Source organism: Durio zibethinus, chromosome 23 (assembly GCF_047325235.1).
Source record: "Durio zibethinus cultivar Kanyao isolate XHJ-2024 chromosome 23, ASM4732523v1, whole genome shotgun sequence".
Classification (NCBI taxonomy): domain Eukaryota; kingdom Viridiplantae; phylum Streptophyta; class Magnoliopsida; order Malvales; family Malvaceae; genus Durio; species Durio zibethinus.
The window spans coordinates 4,857,270-4,874,677 of NC_143184.1; the positions used below are offsets into that span (position 1 = coordinate 4,857,270).

General features: G+C 35.0%; 3 protein-coding genes across 7 annotated transcripts; all 3 read left to right on the plus strand.

Annotated features, from left to right (window-relative positions):
• Window positions 1-227: 227 nt before the first annotated feature.
• LOC111314218 (outer envelope membrane protein 7-like) lies at window positions 228-809 on the plus strand. Its single transcript, XM_022915354.2, has one exon. It carries the CDS (start codon window positions 308-310, stop codon window positions 581-583), a length of 276 nt encoding a protein of 91 aa, XP_022771089.1. The 5' UTR covers window positions 228-307; the 3' UTR covers window positions 584-809.
• A 2,623-nt stretch (window positions 810-3,432) lies between these two features.
• LOC111314219 (F-box protein At2g27310-like) lies at window positions 3,433-6,179 on the plus strand. 4 transcript variants are annotated; one of them, XM_089752926.1, is made up of 3 exons: window positions 3,433-3,924; window positions 4,538-4,763; window positions 4,916-6,179. In XM_089752926.1, the coding sequence occupies exon 3, from the start codon at window positions 4,933-4,935 to the stop codon at window positions 6,052-6,054; it is 1,122 nt and encodes a 373-aa protein (XP_089609052.1). In that variant the 5' UTR covers window positions 3,433-3,924; window positions 4,538-4,763; window positions 4,916-4,932; the 3' UTR covers window positions 6,055-6,179. The 4 variants fall into 4 exon arrangements, with proteins under 4 accessions (XP_089609052.1, XP_022771090.1, XP_022771091.1 ...); XM_022915355.2 differs by having other exon boundaries at window positions 4,286-6,179; XM_022915356.2 differs by having other exon boundaries at window positions 4,538-6,179.
• Window positions 6,180-10,431: 4,252 nt separating this feature from the next.
• On the plus strand, window positions 10,432-17,408 carry LOC111314220 (transcription factor BHLH42-like). Of its 2 annotated transcripts, XM_022915360.2 has the most exons (8): window positions 10,432-11,033; window positions 11,171-11,425; window positions 12,907-13,003; window positions 13,456-13,470; window positions 13,579-13,635; window positions 13,751-14,309; window positions 15,950-16,845; window positions 16,948-17,408. In XM_022915360.2, exons 1-8 carry the CDS (start codon window positions 10,930-10,932, stop codon window positions 17,026-17,028), a joined length of 2,064 nt encoding a protein of 687 aa, XP_022771095.2. In that variant the 5' UTR covers window positions 10,432-10,929; the 3' UTR covers window positions 17,029-17,408. The 2 variants fall into 2 exon arrangements, with proteins under 2 accessions (XP_022771095.2, XP_089608393.1); XM_089752267.1 differs by lacking the exon at window positions 13,579-13,635.

Sequence of the window (17,408 nt, forward strand, 5' to 3'; positions counted from 1 at the left end):
AGAACTGTTTTTGTTACGTTTTTGTTCTATCATTTCCAAGTGAAACCTGGGCAGACCGTCAGCTTACGTTGGTGTCGTCAGGGCGGATAGGCACGTTTTGAGCCCAACTTTTCCGACTATCCTCTAATTTTGAATCTGGACCGTCCATAAGCAACAACGCTGTTTTGTGGGTCCCATATGGTTCCTTAATCCCCTCTCTCATTCTTGTGAGTGAAGTAAATTTATATATATCGGGCAACTGGTGCAGTATAGCAAAGTCAAATTTAATCAAATATCAGACTTGCAGTGGAAATCAAGAGAAAGGGAAATGGGGAAATCAACGACTATAAAACAAGCGGCGGTGGTTTTCGGGGCACTAGCGTTTGGGTGGATGGCGATAGAGATGGCTTTGAAGCCCTTTCTGGACAAGGCTCGCGCCGCCATGGATAAGTCCGACCCTGATCGCGATCCGGACGATATCGCCGTGCGCAACGACGACTTTGATCGCAATACCAACGACGCCGTGGAAGGCGGCGATGATTCTCCTAGTCGGAGGCCTATCTCTTATGCTGATGCCGTGGCGAAGAACTCAGCGGTCGCGTAAATTAGTAAGGTTTAACTTAGGAACAAGACCCCTTGGTTTGGTGTATGGTCCGTCTAAGTAATGACAGTAGCGTGCTTCTTTCTTTAATGTCTTTTAAATTTTAGGATTACTGAAATTATCGCTGTCGCTGTTAGTATTTTGAATTGGTTGCTGCGGCTGCTGTTGCTACTAGTTTAGCTCAAGATATTTCGATATTTATAAATAAATTCATCTCAAATTCCATCAACTTTAGCATTAGTTTTTGGGTATTTGAAATTTGAACAACAATTCTCAACTTAAGTTTAATCCATTAGATTTAGGTTTGGTACTTCAAATCCTTTAAAAATCCAAATCAAGATTTGAAAACTACAAATTATCAATCCCTGAAAATTAAGTTTGGGCAATTTTTTTTTCCTTTCTTGACAAACCTGGGAACTAATTGTATGTGTAAGCTCACTCAAATGTGAAGTGGCCTTTTTGGTTAATGGTCCTGTTTGCTCCTTCCTTCTAGGTTTTGATTTCGGACTTCGCTAGGCAGGTCATAAAAGTTGCGGCCTATTTCCGTCCATTGAATTGAAGACTACTTACTGAAAAAGAAAAAAAAAAGAAACAGAAATTAAATCATACAGCATTGCTGGAGTTTTAATCTTTATTATTGGTACTTATTAAAATAATTAGTACATTAATATAATAAATAAAAAAACATGTATCGATATTTTAATCTTGTTTATAGAATTTTAAAGTTTCAGCGATGATGTAGAAAAAAGAATATTAGACCGACTTCAGGTTCCATGAAAAACCTATACGTTTAAATGAATCATTCATGTTTTTCATACGATGCAAGTGTCTGTTTGTGTATATGTATGTATGAACTTGAATAATTCAACCATTGATCCAACACAATCAATCCCATGATTTTCACTTTGTAAATATCCAATCTAAATTGAATAATAACGAGATTAATTTTAGAATTACAAATTTTTTATTTATTTTTTTTAAAGTAATGGGGAAAAAAGTGGTAAAATTGGTGTAATCAGTTGAATTGAAAACTCTCTCCATCATTGATTATCATCCTAAATGATTGCTATGATGTTTGTAATTTGTAGCCAAAATTAATGGACACCACACCTAAACTGATCAGGTACACCTGCTTCGCTCATTTGAGATTTTTTGCCCTGGAATTGAAATGTGATTTTCCACCACCAGGTGCGCTGGCCACGCGGCCAACGGCACAGCAGCAGGCACAAGAGGTAGCAAGCCACCAGGGTACCGTCGAGTAAATTATTAGCCATGTTTATTTTTTATTTTTTATATCTATTATCAATACATTATTTTACTGCTCCTTATCCCTATTTAGGTCGCCTACTGCTTTCCTTTTTCTATTGTAATAAGCAAAAATGCGTTGCCTTAAGAGCTCACCTTGTTTTTTTTTTTATGGTTCGGGAGTCATTTTCTTGAAATAGCTCCTTAAATTGAATCACTTCATCCATCGGTGCAAAATCAAGCACGTGGCGGTATGTGCTTCATTTCTCAAACTCCAATAATTCTTCGATTTTTGTACTATCCCACTAATGAAAATTAAAAGCTGAAATCTAAAGGTCATTTTCATTTGCATAAATTGAAATCTTTGTGCTCACTGCTCAGATGATTCTTTTACAGTGTTAGTTAGATCCAGCTTTATAATTTTAAAACGGTACTCCCTCTTACAAGAAACTTTCAGCAGATGGTTTACTCGATACCCATCATTTCTTCATGAGTAATTGACGATGCAGATTGCTTCAAGGTGGTGCCACGCGAAAATATGGAATAACTGATACTGTGGTACTTTTAGTTTCACAATCAACTTCCATTTTATCTTCTAGAAAGCTCCTCATAACAACCTCCGAAAATGGTAATTGGGCCTTTTGTCTGTGTCACATTGACAATAAATTAATGGATTTGAGTTCAGGTTAGATATTTATGGCACAGAAATTGTATTAGGTGGTCAGGTGAGAAAGATATGATGTTCATATCAGAAAAGAAGATATGAACAACCAATATCAAACGTCTAAAAATAAAACTCTGGAACTAAAATGGGAGAAAAGTTTTTATGTTTTTCCCTTCTAATCACCTAACATTTGATTAAATTCTTTTAATAAAAGTTAGAAAAGGTAAAAAAATTTGAAATCAACGGATTTCAATTTGATTCGATCTTTAAAATTTTTTTTTTTTTAAAAAAAATTGAGTATCGGGTCAGGTCGAGTCGAGTGACATGAGAAAAAATTGGGGTCGATTTTAGACAAATCCGACTTTACTCGATCCGATATATAAATAATTTTTTAAATTATTTATTTAATTTTATAATTATTTTTATATATTTATATATATTTAATTTTATATTTATATTAAAAATAATATTTTATTAATTTTTGGTCTGATCGAGTCGGATATGATTTTATCTAATGTCAGATCAGGTCGGATTCAAGTATAAAAATAATAAAAAATTATCGAATCGAATTAAATTTAAATTTTACATGTTTAAAATCAAATCAAATTCGAAACGAATAAAAATTTATTTTGATTTGACCCGTTGTTATCCCTAATAAAGCAGTCAAGTGGAATATAACATAAGAACACAAAATTAGTGTTTTGCAAAAATTATTTTTGAAATTAAATTTAAATAAATTAGATTTATATAAGATAATGCATTTTAAAAAAAAGATAATATGTTCTTAAAGTCATTATAAAAATAAATTAAATTCAAACAAAATTTAAAAAAAATTAAATTTATATAAAAGAATACATTCTCATCAAGAAAATAAATTAAATCCAAACAAAAATTTATAATATTTTTATTTACATCAAGAAAAATATGTAGTTAGTATTAAAAATTTTTTCTTTGCATTATCAAATAAAATGGCCGACATTGAATTTTTTGTTTCTTTTTCTTGGGTATTATTGGACAAGAAAACACCACATGATGACGTGGTAAGAAATGCGTGGAGACTCATATAACTGGACCATGAGAACCGGAGAAAACAGAGGAACGGGCAAAGTAAAAAAAAAAAATCCTAAATATGACGAACTCCGAAGGTACAGACAAAACACATTACCAAAGAAAGATTCCGATATGGCAGAGCGGCAAGTGAGCTCAAAACTGGTTTGATCTCTAGCATTGTAATCCGAGTCCACATCAGACCTATATCGAATCTGCCATATTTCGTTTTATATCTTCTCTTCCCTTTCATTTGACTTTAATTCCCACCTCGCATTACTTCTTCAAAAAGCAACAATAACCTCTTTGGCTTCCTGTTTTTCCTGTCCCTTCCCTTTCTAGTTTTGCTTCGCCATCATATTTCCTACATTTGCATGCCCAATTTAAGGTAATCTTCTTCTTGGTGGTGTTCTTTTTTTTAATTGTTGGTTGCATATTTGGTTTAGATAAAGAACAATGGGGTGCCCCAGCTGCCCACAAAAGTTTAAATTTTTGTGTTTATGGTTGGATTTTGGTATTTATGTAAGTAATTTGTCAATTGATCTATCATGATCATTGGAAATTGAGTTGTGGAATCTGGGTATTACTCCACTTGTACAAAATAAAAGTCATTCTTTTTATTATTTTTGAATATTATTGTTACTGCATGTAGTTATCACGTGGAGTTGATTTTGGGGTAATTTTTATTGTTATGAAGCCTTCTTATTTGACTTGTTATTGAGATTTTCTCTAATTTTGGTGGGTGTTAGGGTTTTGTTGCATTAACCTGAATAGATGCCCTTGGATGAGTTCAGTTTCACTCAGTTCTGCTACTCAACTAAAAAATTTTAGTCCCTGACCATGTCATAGTTTGGTTTGTATCCCTTCCGGAGTATATTAGGATTATCTGAATAGAATAACTCTGCTATCTTGGACGTAAAAGCGTTTATACTCATTTGTTGCTTCCATCAAAGGATCCAAGAACTAACAGTGATTGCTTTCTTCATTTATCTTATCACTAGTGTTTACAAAATGTATTCCGGTCGAGGAGCACTTTAGAGTGTATGGCTTTTATAGTGGAAGGTGGAATCTGATTATCTTTGATTGTAGAGATTTGTTAAGCCATTTGGAATCATAGCCTTGTCATATCCATAGTCAAATGAGTGCATTTGTCGTTTGCCTCAAATCTCTCCCCCACTTTTTCCTTCCTAAGAAGTGGCATCTTGATGTGTTGTGGACCAGTGGCAGGTACTTGCATTGAAACAATTTGCAAATAATACAAGTACAGTATTTCAATTTTACGCTTGGCTGGAAAAGATGATTCTCACCATTGACTGGAGTTCTTAAATTTTTCTTGTTGAGTAATTATCTGTAATTCCATTTAATGTGGTTCTCTGTAGATTAGAGGTCTGGAGCTATGTCGATAGCTGTTATTGAGAGCATGGCAACATTGAGTACCGATCTCTTCTATGACATATTGAGGCGTCTTGATGGACCAACTTTGGCCACTGCAGCATGTGCATGTGTGACATTTTGTTCAATCTCTAGAGAGGAGAGACTGTGGGAAAATGTTTGTTCTTCTATGTGGCCTTCAACCAACCGAGAAGATGTCAAAAGTTTAATTTCTTCAATTGGTGGATTCAGAAAATTCTATGCAGATTGTTTCCCGCTTATTGTTAATAAGGAAGTAACAGAGTATCAGTGGAATGGTTATCTTGAGTACCCTGAAGAATGGACTGAAGCTGAATATTATGGTGATACCAATGGACTAGAAAGTATTTCACCTTTAGATTTTGTTTCCATTGTGGATATCAGGTATAAAGATAAAACAATATGTTCAAAAGTTCTCTGGGGTATTCCTAATGCAAATGGATCCAATAGTTGGTTTTACAACTGCCCATTTCGGATTGATCTTCTTACTTATGCTGCTAGAGATGATGATAGTGAAGGTGAGGTTATCCTTTCAGTTTCTGATGGCCTGCCACCAATAATCTCTATGGAAAGGGAGAGAAAAGATGGAAAGCTGTGGAAGGAGCTCCGAGATGGCCTCTGGCTTAGTTGGATTGTCGTAAACAGAAAAATGAAGCAGGCTGCTAATCTTGCTAGCTGGAGCCCTCTTGGGGGACAGAGGCATTGGCCCACAGACAAGGATTTTGTGATAAGATTTGGGTCTATTCTTCCTGCCAAAGACATCCTTCCATGTCAAGTGGTAGAATGCATTCTTATCATGAAGTTTAGAGTCATTCACACTGAGGGCGAGGGTGTAGAGACAACTCTCAAATTGACAGAGCTAAGCATGCAATTGGAAGATATGGAAGGTGCACATGTTAATGGAAGAAACAGTTTGCTTATCCTTAAGGAAGCTCTAAGCTGCAACCGAAGCAAAAACTACAGTGAAGTTATTGAGTCCTGTAATTTGTACTCAAAAGTGCAGAGTGAGCTAAAAGAGGAGAAGATGAGGAATGAAAGCAGGTTAGACAGACTTTGTATCTTAAGCGGCATTGCTGCTTTTGTCACTTTTTGGTATTACGTCTTGTAAATGTAGGTGATGCTTTAATTTAACACCTTACTAAAGATGTTCTAACAAACTCTCAACCTTTTTTCATTTGATGTAAAGATTCAATTTTGCTTCAAGTAATAAAAAGGTTACCATCTTTCTGATCAGATTCTCTTGGTGGTGTTTAAGAAAATCTTCTTTGTTAGTAGCTTGTGTTGTCCTTGACTAGTGGTTTGTTATATTCACTCCAACTGATTTAAGGAACAATCTGTAGAATGCCCCGTTGCTCTCCCCTGGACCTGGTACCAGTAGGGTAGTTCTCCCTATCACTGGCACAACACAAGCTCTTCTTACAACGAGCCCTTTCATGGAGCGTTTATTTGCAACTCTACTTGATTATCATGATTAAAATGTAATGGGCCTGCCCACTGTTTGGGCCAGAGGACGATTGGGATGCAGGCTCACTAACCCTTGCCCAACGTCACAACGATGAAAATTTTCCCTGTGGCTTGTCTTTCTATACATGGCCTAAGACCGACTGGCCCATCCAGAAAGGCCTAAACCATCAAAAGGGGAAAAAAAAATCTAGGCCTGGGTGCGGTGCTGGACAACCACCCCAATTTATTAGAACGGCAGGTGAGAAGGTTAGGCGAAGAGAAGAGAGGCAAGGTCAGTAGCTGCACTAGCACAATTCTAGCTGAGCCTCGCTGCCTCAGCTTTACCATCTAACATTCTTCGTTTAATATGCCAGACTAAAGCTCTTTTTTGGTGATATGACATGCACGGTCACATCTAAGCCACGCAATCGACTTTCCAGAAACCTGTTTATGGCAGCAAAGAGAGTTGAATTAACATCAAGTGCAAATAGGCTATCACTGATTTCAGGTCTTTTGAGTTTCATTTAAGGCTGAGGCCACATCAACAAGCAACGGCTTCCTGAGTCATGAGTTTTAGATAGGTAACAATGAAAAGGAAGATGAGAAATAAGAACTACTCTAGTGCATCTGCAATCTTTGGTTCAAAGTTCTTAGATATTTGGGATCTTAATTTCCCAAACTATCGGAAGAAAAATAAGCAATTTGCACTTAGTGACTATATATCTTTCTATATGGCCATAGCCCTTAGCATCTGCAGCTATCTTTCCACCTGTATATAAACAAAGAAACAAGAAAATCGAGTGCTCAAAATTTTGTTGCAAAAAGAAGGGTCATGTCCAGACTGCATTTAATTAAGAGCTCGACTACTTGTCTAAAACGTTGATTGGGATTGTGCCTCACAGCCAACCGACAAACCACTTCCAATAATGCATAATGATTTGAAAGAGTTCTTTATTAATTACCACTACTCTTATCTATTAAAGTTGATGCAACAATAAAAATCTCACCAGGTTTGTTCACTATTCAATTATCAAACCAGAATATAGAGATGACTTAACACTTGTGCACAAATACTATAAGAAGAAATAGCAAAAACGCTGGATATCTCAAGATTGGCATCCTAGTAGAAAGGAGATTGGGAAGCCAATTAAGTAAAGAGATATGTAAAGGCTGTATATTGTTTTAGATTCGAAAAAGAGAAAGATTTGAATCCATATTTATTGTTGAATTAAATATTTGAGTGTTTAATTATTAATAATTAAAAAGTGATTAACCCGATGACAAATAATAGAAATAGTATATACTTATATGAGGTTGCATTATAAATTTCGGTGCAGGATCCAGAGATTTTACTAGCTAGGATCAAATTGAAGGCTGACCATGCATGGTAGTATATAAAAAGCTTAAACATTTCAGAGGACCATGAACTTTATCTTCGAGAGTTTTCAATGTTATCAGTTCTATGGACTAATTTGGGATGAACTTCGAGAATATGATTATTTTTTTTTTCTTTCAATTTGGTTTATAGAACCTTGTCATATTTTGTTTCTTTTCTTTTCTTGGCTTGGTGATTCATCAATGACTATTTTTTATTCTGCGACCAAATTAAGCTGTGGGGTTATTTTCTTAAGTTCCAAGTTGATATAAAAGGTAAGAGGTTGGAACCAATTGGAATATTATTGAAATTGACGTTTAAGAATCAGAAATTCATAAAATTTTATGTTCGTAACATCCTAATCTTCAATTAAATAAATATAAAAATTAAAAGATCAAGACTACATTAAGAAATTCAAAAAATAAAAACTCATCAAGGCAACAATTAGTCAAACTAAAACACGTCTCAAGAGCGTCACCAGCCACCCAATCCTTTCTCAAGATGGAAAAATATAACTTCATGCAAAAAATTATATATATAAATAATTAATTTATCGATTTAATTATTAAAATTTATATTCTATTCATGCAGATGAAAAGCATGTCAAATTTTAAGTTAATTGAAAACATTTTTTTAATTGGAATAATATTCCAATCATTCAATATATATTTATCGAAAAAGACAATATCATATCCAAAATTTTGCTCGTTAATAACCACTCAAATTGTGAACAAAATGCCAATGAAATGGAGATAGAAATATATATTTATTTATTGAAATGTGGAATATTTATTGAACGCAGGCTTGGACTGACATTAAATATATTATGTCATTTTAGATAATAAGAAAATATATTATAAATAGGGGTATATATATATATATTTTATTTGGTTCAGTATGACCATAAACTAATTAATAAGCATATTTGATTACAATGAGAAACGTGACTTACTTTTCAAATATAATTGTTCTTTAGGAAACTAAGATACTGCATCTTATATATTATTATTATAATAAAAATATGTACCTTAAAACATAAAAACGTCTCTAAGGTGAGCTCCCCTGGATCATACAAAATTTAATTCCAAATTAAAAATAGGTCAGCCATGGGTCACCTCAAAATATTTCGGTGGGAATTTGCCTGCAAAATTATTTTATTTTTAATCAATTTTTTTTTTGCTTTGTTGAAGAAAAACAGCTTCATTTCATCTTCTTAATTACCACTCTTTCCTTTTTTTTTTTTTTGCTAGTGGAAACCTATGGTCTTTTAGTTGATTAGAGATAACTCTAGCATAACCATCCCATAACTCTTATTATTTTCATATAATCATTTCCTTAAACAAAATGAAAACTTGAAAAAGATGTTCAAATGGAGATCTATATATATATATATATATATATAGATTCCTCTTCTAAATTTCCTTTGAAATGTGGAATTTATGTAAAAGTACCACTACTCCATCCATGTTAAAAGCGTCCTCAACTATCAAATATAAAATTTAATACTTGGGGCACTCAAAAAAATATAATATACTTGGGATATTGTAGTGAATCTTAAATAAGAAAAAAATGTGGAAAATATCAAATAAAGAAGAAAAATCAACTAAGAGTTTTTTTTTTTTTTTGACTTTTAAAATTATCAAGAATTAAATCTTAATCATCGAAATTAAAAATCAACACTTGATCAACATATTACACAACACAAGTATAAAAATGGCATTTTATCATGAAAGTTGGTTTTCAAACTAGTAAAAGTAAAAGAAGGGAAAGAGATACTTTGATGCTACCTACAAAAGGAGTGGGTTTTGGGAGAAATTATTCTTAGTTTAATTAGTTTCTCTTTTCATAACTCAAATGCATATTATGTAAATCATTTATATTGCAAATTGTAGTACTTTTTAATCATGATTTGTCAATCAAAATCTTTTTGCCACTTTTCAATTGTACGGACAATGCTAAGCCTAATTATAAAATAAAAAATATATACATTTTTTTTAAATAATGAAAAACAAAAGATTTGATCATTTTCTGTGTTTTTATCTTTTCATTTCTTTTAAAATTAATTTCCTTAACCTATACTTCTATCATCAGGCTAAATACATTTTTTTTTTGGTCACTTTATACATACCATAACCATTTATTTTATGTTTTTTTTTTTTAAAGTTATATGACAAAGTAAGTAATTAACAATAAGAATAATATATTTGACTAAAAAAATTTATAATTAAGACCAATTCAAATATAATAATTTTTTATGCAAGCTAAATCATAAATTTAATTTTTATGAAAAAAAATTAAAAAGAGAAAATTAGCTATAATAAAAACAGAAGCGAAATCCAAAAGCACGTGAAGAAATGGGTTGTGCAAAAAAAAAAAAAAAATCACGACTTTGTTTTCTTTCTTTCTTTTCTTTTTTATTATGATGTATGAACACTGGACAGTTCCTCCCAACGTCCAGTCTTCGCCACCTAATCAAACAGCACACTCTTTCTCTGATGTAAGCAGCGACAACACACGCCCGTAGGCGAGACCACGCAACTAACAAAATCTACGCACGCAGCGGAACCTTGTCAGGTTTCGCATCAAACTGTCTGGTAGACCGACCAGTCAAATCTCATTTTTCATACAACAATAAAAACTCTCGCACTTATGAACCCTAACTACTACTTTTGCTAGTACAAATCTTGTTTTTAGTTTATACACACATCAATCTCTAAGCTAACGACCCTTCAAGTTTTTCTTTCGCTTTTCGATTTCATCTTACAAAGTGGGTCATAAATTCTTGGGCAACTAAAACAAATCTCTCCTCAAAGTCATCTACCTTTTTTAAATTCGTCTGTCTCTTTTTCTCCCCCACCTGCTGGTCTCTTCTTCTTCTATATACCTTCTCTTCCTTCCTCGGACTTCTCTGTCTACCCTTCTTTTTTCTTTCCCACCTTTTCTTTTTTTGGGTTTTTGCAGTTGGGGACTAGAAGGCTTTTGATTTTCAGCTGGAGATCATGATTAGGATGACTGATGATTCTTCTGCTTCGTTTCTTTGCTAATCTTAGTATCTCCAAAGGGAAATTGTTTATTTTCTTTTTTTTTACTCTTTCTGACATTAATATTCAGATTCGAATTTGAAAGTCGAGTGAATAATATTTGAGAGAGAGTAAAGTTGGAAGAATGGCTGTGCCGCCTAGTAGTAGGCTTCAGAATATGTTGCAGGCGGCGGTGCAATCAGTTCAATGGACGTACAGTCTTTTCTGGCAAATTTGTCCACAACAAAGGTAAACTTTCTTCCTTCACAACAACCAATAGCTACACCTGATTCTTCTTTACTAATTCCGATATAATTAATTTAGTGCCTTGGTTTGTTTTCGTGAAAAATGTGTTTTAATGATCAATTTGATTGTGTTTTAATTAGGATCTTAATATGGTCAGACGGATACTACAATGGAGCAATTAAGACAAGAAAGACAGTGCAACCTATGGAGGTTAGTGCGGAGGAGGCGTCTTTGCAAAGAAGCCAACAGCTTAGAGAGCTCTACGAGTCATTGTCTGCAGGAGAGACGAACCAGCCAGCCCGTCGACCATGTGCAGCGTTGTCACCAGAGGACTTAACTGAGTCCGAGTGGTTCTATTTGATGTGCGTCTCCTTCTCTTTTCCTCCTGGAGTAGGGTAAGTTCTCCCATATAGTAGCTTTTCTTCACAAAACTACTTAGCTGTTAGCCAATTGACTTTTGCTCTCTCCTTTTCTACCATTCATTCACTTGTTTCCTTTAACTTTAATGTGAATTACTTATTCTAGTGAACCTCACTGCTCGATTATGCAAGTAAAAGTAGAAAAAACTTATGGGTACTGGGATGATCTCTTTTGTTTTACGCTCTTTGTCAGTAGGCAAAAAAAATTTCTATGCTGCCTATTCTATTCTATTTTTCTTAAAACTCTTTTATAAACAATTCAAAGTTTCCATTCCAAGATAGTAGGACATCTATCATATCGAGCACACAAATGAATTATTTTTTCCTTTTTGAAAAGCAAAAAAAAAAAAAATGGAGTAGCCATTCTTCCTCACTCACTACTCAGTGTAAAAAATACGTCCGTTGCGGCGGGACTGTAGTCACTGGAATGGTAAGTGATAATGCAATTACATACAAACAATTAAGAAGAGTAAATGAGACAGTTAGCATTCTTTATGGCAGCAGCAATTTTGAAGTAGTAGATTGAAGAAATAGTTAACCACATTGATTAATATAGAGTACTAGTGAGTAGCGAAGACAATTCCCAGTTTTAATTTGTTATCTGAAGAAATTAAGTTGATCCACCAGTCCCGGTTTTAAGGCATTGACTCAGGTTGATGTTTCCTTTTGCATGAGGTTAGGTGAGAGCCTTTTATATCGTCGTCTTCTTCATTTTTGTGGGGGACTTATGAGATTCTCGTGTTTTTTGCAATTCAGTACTGAAAGTTAACTTGCTTGAATTTGTCTTTTGACAAATTTAAGGGTGAAAACTACTCAAAGGACTCTTTAGGAATATATTCCGGAAACTGCTGTCACAATACTTGAAATGGGTAAAGTAGCAGTAATAAGTAGACGTTAAATGATGGTTCACTGTCACCGAATTTTTTCTACTATGGGAATGCTACTTAGGCAAAAAGAACCAAATTTCATAATTAAGCCTTCAAAGTTTGAAACCCACCTAAGCCACCATAGTAATCATTGCTCCGAATCTTTATAATATTTACTATGAACTCTACTAGCTTTTAGACCTGCAATTCTTTTTACAGCCACGATTTTACGTCCAAACCATCCTTACCTTATTCTTCAAGGCCATCAATAACCATGGAGAGGAAGGCAGGCAGACAAGTAGGGTCTTCTCTTTACTTAGAACAAGACATTTTGGGTAGCACTATAGCAGGATATATTGAGTAATGACAAGGATGCTCCTCTATCACCTTTCAAAACTGTGAACTTAATTGGTGTTTTGGAAATTCGAGTGAAAAGAACTCAGCTATGGACATCAGAACTCATCTTTAGGCTGATTTTTATTAAATTAAATAATTAACATTTCTTTCCTTTCTTTAATTAATCTCTGCCATATTAATTAATATGGATACTTCTTAATTTAACAGTGAAACATATATTCATATATTGTGTAGGTTACCGGGAAAGGCATATGCAAGGCGGCAACATGTATGGCTTACAGGTGCAAATGAGGTTGACAGCAAAACCTTTTCAAGAGCTGTTCTTGCCAAGGTATCATCATGACATTGCCTTTTCCCAATTACTATATCATAATTGAATAAAGACATGCTGTTCCTACTGATTATTTAATTATCTGAATTTGGAGGGTCCTGGGATGGATTTAATCAATTTTTTGTCTGACTTTTTGATCACCAATAATGAGAAGCATGCCATTCATTTTTTGAGATAGTGAAATACGTACGTTAAACTCCATGGCTGTGGCCAATAAAAATAAACTGAACTCCACGGTTGGTCACCACCCCAAAAGGAACCTTGTTTCTTGCCAATATACTGCAGGGCTTGAAATCCAAAGCAACGGAGTTATAATTTTCAGAACTGCAGCTTAGTTAATGATTACTGTCTCTTGTTCTTCATTTGCATGTTTTACTGCATTAATTCAGTACACTAACTGTACCCGTATCTTCCTGTTTGTCTACATGAATAATGCCGTGCGGTCGCAATAGAGTGCTTGTATACAGGTATTATATCTCCTTTTTAACCCATCAATGTAGATTTAAATCAAATCTTCACTAAACACTTATCTCTTGTAAATTTAATTTGAGATGGTTTCTGTTTTATTGTTGTAGACTGTGCTTTGCATTCCTCTTCTTGATGGTGTCCTTGAACTTGGCACTACAGAAAAGGTAATTAAAGTTAAAAAAAGAAAAACACAACAAAACAAAACAAAGATGATATGAATATGAAGCGACTTCTTCATTCAATATGCTGACAGAAGATACCAACTTAATTGCATTTCAGGTCCAAGAGGATCTAGGGTTAGTCCAGCATGTCAAAACCTTCTTCAATGATAGTCATAACCCAATCCCTCCCCCACCAAAACCTGCTCTCTCCGAGCACTCCACCTCAAACCCCGCCACCTCATCGGACCACACTCGCTTCCACTCCCCTTCCATTCCTCCCACGTACGCAGCTGCTGACCCCCCAGTAAACGCTAACCAAGAAGACGATGATGATGAAGATGAAGAAGAAGAAGAAGATGACGGAGAAGAACCCGAATCAGACTCTGCTGAAACAGGTCGAAATATCCGCGAAGTCCCCACACAAAACACTCAAGCAGTAGCAGCCGCAGCTGAGCCAAGCGAGCTAATGCAGATGGAAATGTCAGAAGATATCAAGCTTGGTTCACCGGACGACGCATCAAATAACTTGGACTCAGATTTTCATATGCTAGCCGTGAGTCAAAGCGGGAACCCAGCCGAACAGCAACGCCGAGCCGACTCATTTAAAGCCGAGTCGAGTAGGAGGTGGCAAACGCTACAGGAACCGATTAGCAGTAGCCTTCAACCACCTTCATCAGGTAAAAAGATAATGGTAGTTGGACTCTATATAAATTTTCTAACCCATTGTCAGCCAATCAGCAGAAATCTAACAAAAAATCTTAGTTGTAGGATAAATGGATCAGGGCCGATAATAAATTGGTTTCCCAAATTGGTTTCCACGTTGGGGACCAAATCGATCACCCCCCTTTGACGGTGACATGAAAACTATGCGCCCCTGTCGTCCACTCAGTGCCATGCACATGGCCGTCACTGAAATTAATTTTTACTCCCTCCCACAAAATTATTTACCCTCCTGGATTATTATTTCCAAGTGTGGTCCCCGGTGGGGCACTTGGGGTGTCCGACTGCGGACACGTTCAGGATAGCTTTTGTATGAGTCTTGGAACTTTCTGACCCTAAGGATCGAGTTGTTTGCTTGAGGCTTTGACCTCAAACAATATATGTCTGCCAGTAGTAAACCTTAGTGTATGACAAAAGCCTGGCAATGGCATGGGGTCTGCCTTATTGGCTTATTTGTCGAAACCTGCCAAATCTCTTCTGACAAAGCGAAATTTCAACTAACCTATGCCTATGCGAAGATTAAATGGTTATCGTTGACAAAAGCGCCTTATTTGACCCCCAAAAAACTTGCTTCTTGGGTTCTTCCCAAGTGCATCATATTTATATCGATGTTATCAAATATCACTTAATTTTATTATTGATAAGAGTTTATATTATATTATATGAAATGTTAATAGATATATTTAATGATCCTTTTTATTTTTTAATTTAATAAAAAATACATTATATATAAAATTTTTAAAATAATATTTTTAGACGCTCGTTAATCAAACCCTTAAGTTATATTAGAATAATTCTAAAAAATATTTCTTGTAGGTTCATAAAGGACATATCTCTTCATAAATTTTTTAAAAATCTTGAATAATATCATAAATTTAATAACAACAAATTAACTCTCATTAATATTTCTTGATCCCGTGGTTTATTTGTCCTATTCTTCTTGCCATGTTATTCCTCCCATTATTGGTTTAGCTCATGTGTTTACAAAATTTGGTTTAAATCTATATGGGGTGGATAATAACAATTTCAATTAGTGGATGAAATTCCATCAGGAATTTTTTCCTTCTCTTTGTGCTTTTTCTCAAAATTAGAGTTTTTTAACCTGCACCATAATAATATTTAAGTGCATATTATTGTGGCAATATAAATTTTTTCTATCATGGTTTATTTCTTAATTTTTTTTAAAAAAATTTCGTACACTTTAATTTTTGTAATTTCTTTTTTGTGATAATAAAATCTTTTGACTTACATTTTTTAAAAAAGTGATCATAACGGGTATTTGTAAAAGAAATACCATTTGTATTTGTTGTTTTTCTCTTTAACTTAATATTTAATTAGTGATTTTTTAATTTTAGAGTAATAAAGCGATTAGAGCTATTTTGGTGGTAATAGATGTATGGCATTAAATAGTACTAGAATTTTAACAAAATGTGAAGTGACTTGTTTTTAATGAATGTTTTAAAAAATTATTTTTTTTAAAATTATTCTAATATAATTTCAACTCTATTGATAATCTCATAGTTGAATTATTCAGTGTTTTTCTTTTAAGTTTAGTCTAATCATTCCAATTTGGATTTGATTTTTGAGCATTTTGTAGGGCCTCAGCCATTGGATGAACTGTCACAAGAAGATACCCACTATTCTCAGACTGTCTCCACCATCCTCCAAGGTCAATCAACCCGCTGGGCTGAGTCATCCTCAACCGGCTACTCCACCCAATCAGCATTTGCCAAGTGGACAACCCGTTCCGACTACCATCTCCACGTTTCCGTCGAGGGCACGTCACAGTGGCTCCTCAAGTACATTCTATTGAGTGTACCATTCCTCCACAGCAAATACCGCGACGAGAACTCCCCCAAGTCACGTGACACCGACGCCGCTGCTCGGTTCCGCAGGGGAATCCCTCAGGACGAACTCAGCGCCAACCACGTCCTTGCAGAGAGGCGACGACGCGAGAAGCTCAACGAGCGGTTCGTCATATTAAGATCGTTGGTTCCATTCGTTACCAAAATGGATAAAGCTTCCATACTGGGGGACACCATTGAGTACGTGAAACAGTTACGTAAAAAGATTCAAGAACTGGAAACACTTAACAGGCAAATGGAAGCTGATAATGAACGTTCGAGATCAGCGGATTCAATGCAGAGAACGAGTAGTTTGAAGGAACAGAGAAGTGGGGTAACGGTGTCAGAGCGGGCACGATCATTGGGTTCGGGACCTCCAGGGCCGGATAAAAGGAAGATGAGAATCATCGAAGGGAGTGGAGGCGTAGCTAAGCCAAAGGCAGTGGAGTCACCGCAGCAGCAAACGGCAGAGACGTCAGTTGAAGTGTCGATAATAGAAAGTGACGCGTTGCTGGAGTTGCAATGCGGGTACAGGGAAGGGTTGTTGCTTGATATAATGCAGATGTTAAGGGAGCAGCTTCGGATTGAGATAACAGCGGTTCAGTCGTCTGTGAATAATGGGGTGTTTGTAGCTGAGTTGAGAGCCAAGGTAAAACTCGTGAATTACTTGTTAAACTAATGAATTAATGAATAGTAAAAATGTTTTGATGTTAATTGTTAATGATCATGGAGTTTTATTTATGGATGGCAGGTGAAGGATAATGTGAAGGGGAAGAAAGTAAGCATAACAGAGGTGAAGAAGGCGATATATCAAGTAATACCTCAATTCTAATCAATGTAATATTTTGGGAAGAGATAATAAATTAAGGAGATTATTAGATCCGCATGCTGCAGCCTAGCTAATACTACTTGACTCTAATAAATTAAGGTTTTTTAGGATATTGGTGAGGTTAAGCAGCCATTCCTATTGTAATCTAACATAACGGATGATCAAACCTCTTTCTCTTGTACAAAAATTCCAAGTCATTTTAATTTGCACATAATACTACGTTCAAATTCTATCTATGATTGTCAAGGAAAAGGAAAAGGAAAAGGGAGATCAGATCATATAAGCTCAGCATATGTTTTCCGGGCGAAAACAGAAAACTTTGTCGGTGCCATGGATTACGACTTCAGCATTTATCTTAACATTCAATACTACCTATTTAAACA

Excerpts from the sequence above, each read along its gene's own strand:
- LOC111314218 (XM_022915354.2), top strand. The coding sequence starts at position 308 with ATGGGGAAATCAACGACTATAAAACAAGCGGCGGTGGTTTTCGGGGCA.
- LOC111314219 (XM_022915355.2), top strand. The coding sequence starts at position 4,933 with ATGTCGATAGCTGTTATTGAGAGCATGGCAACATTGAGTACCGATCTC.
- LOC111314220 (XM_022915360.2), top strand. The coding sequence starts at position 10,930 with ATGGCTGTGCCGCCTAGTAGTAGGCTTCAGAATATGTTGCAGGCGGCG. Across the intron at positions 11,034-11,170 it reads CAAATTTGTCCACAACAAAG|GATCTTAATATGGTCAGACG; the intron begins GTAAACTTTCTT and ends TGTTTTAATTAG. Across the intron at positions 14,310-15,949 it reads CCTTCAACCACCTTCATCAG|GGCCTCAGCCATTGGATGAA; the intron begins GTAAAAAGATAA and ends AGCATTTTGTAG.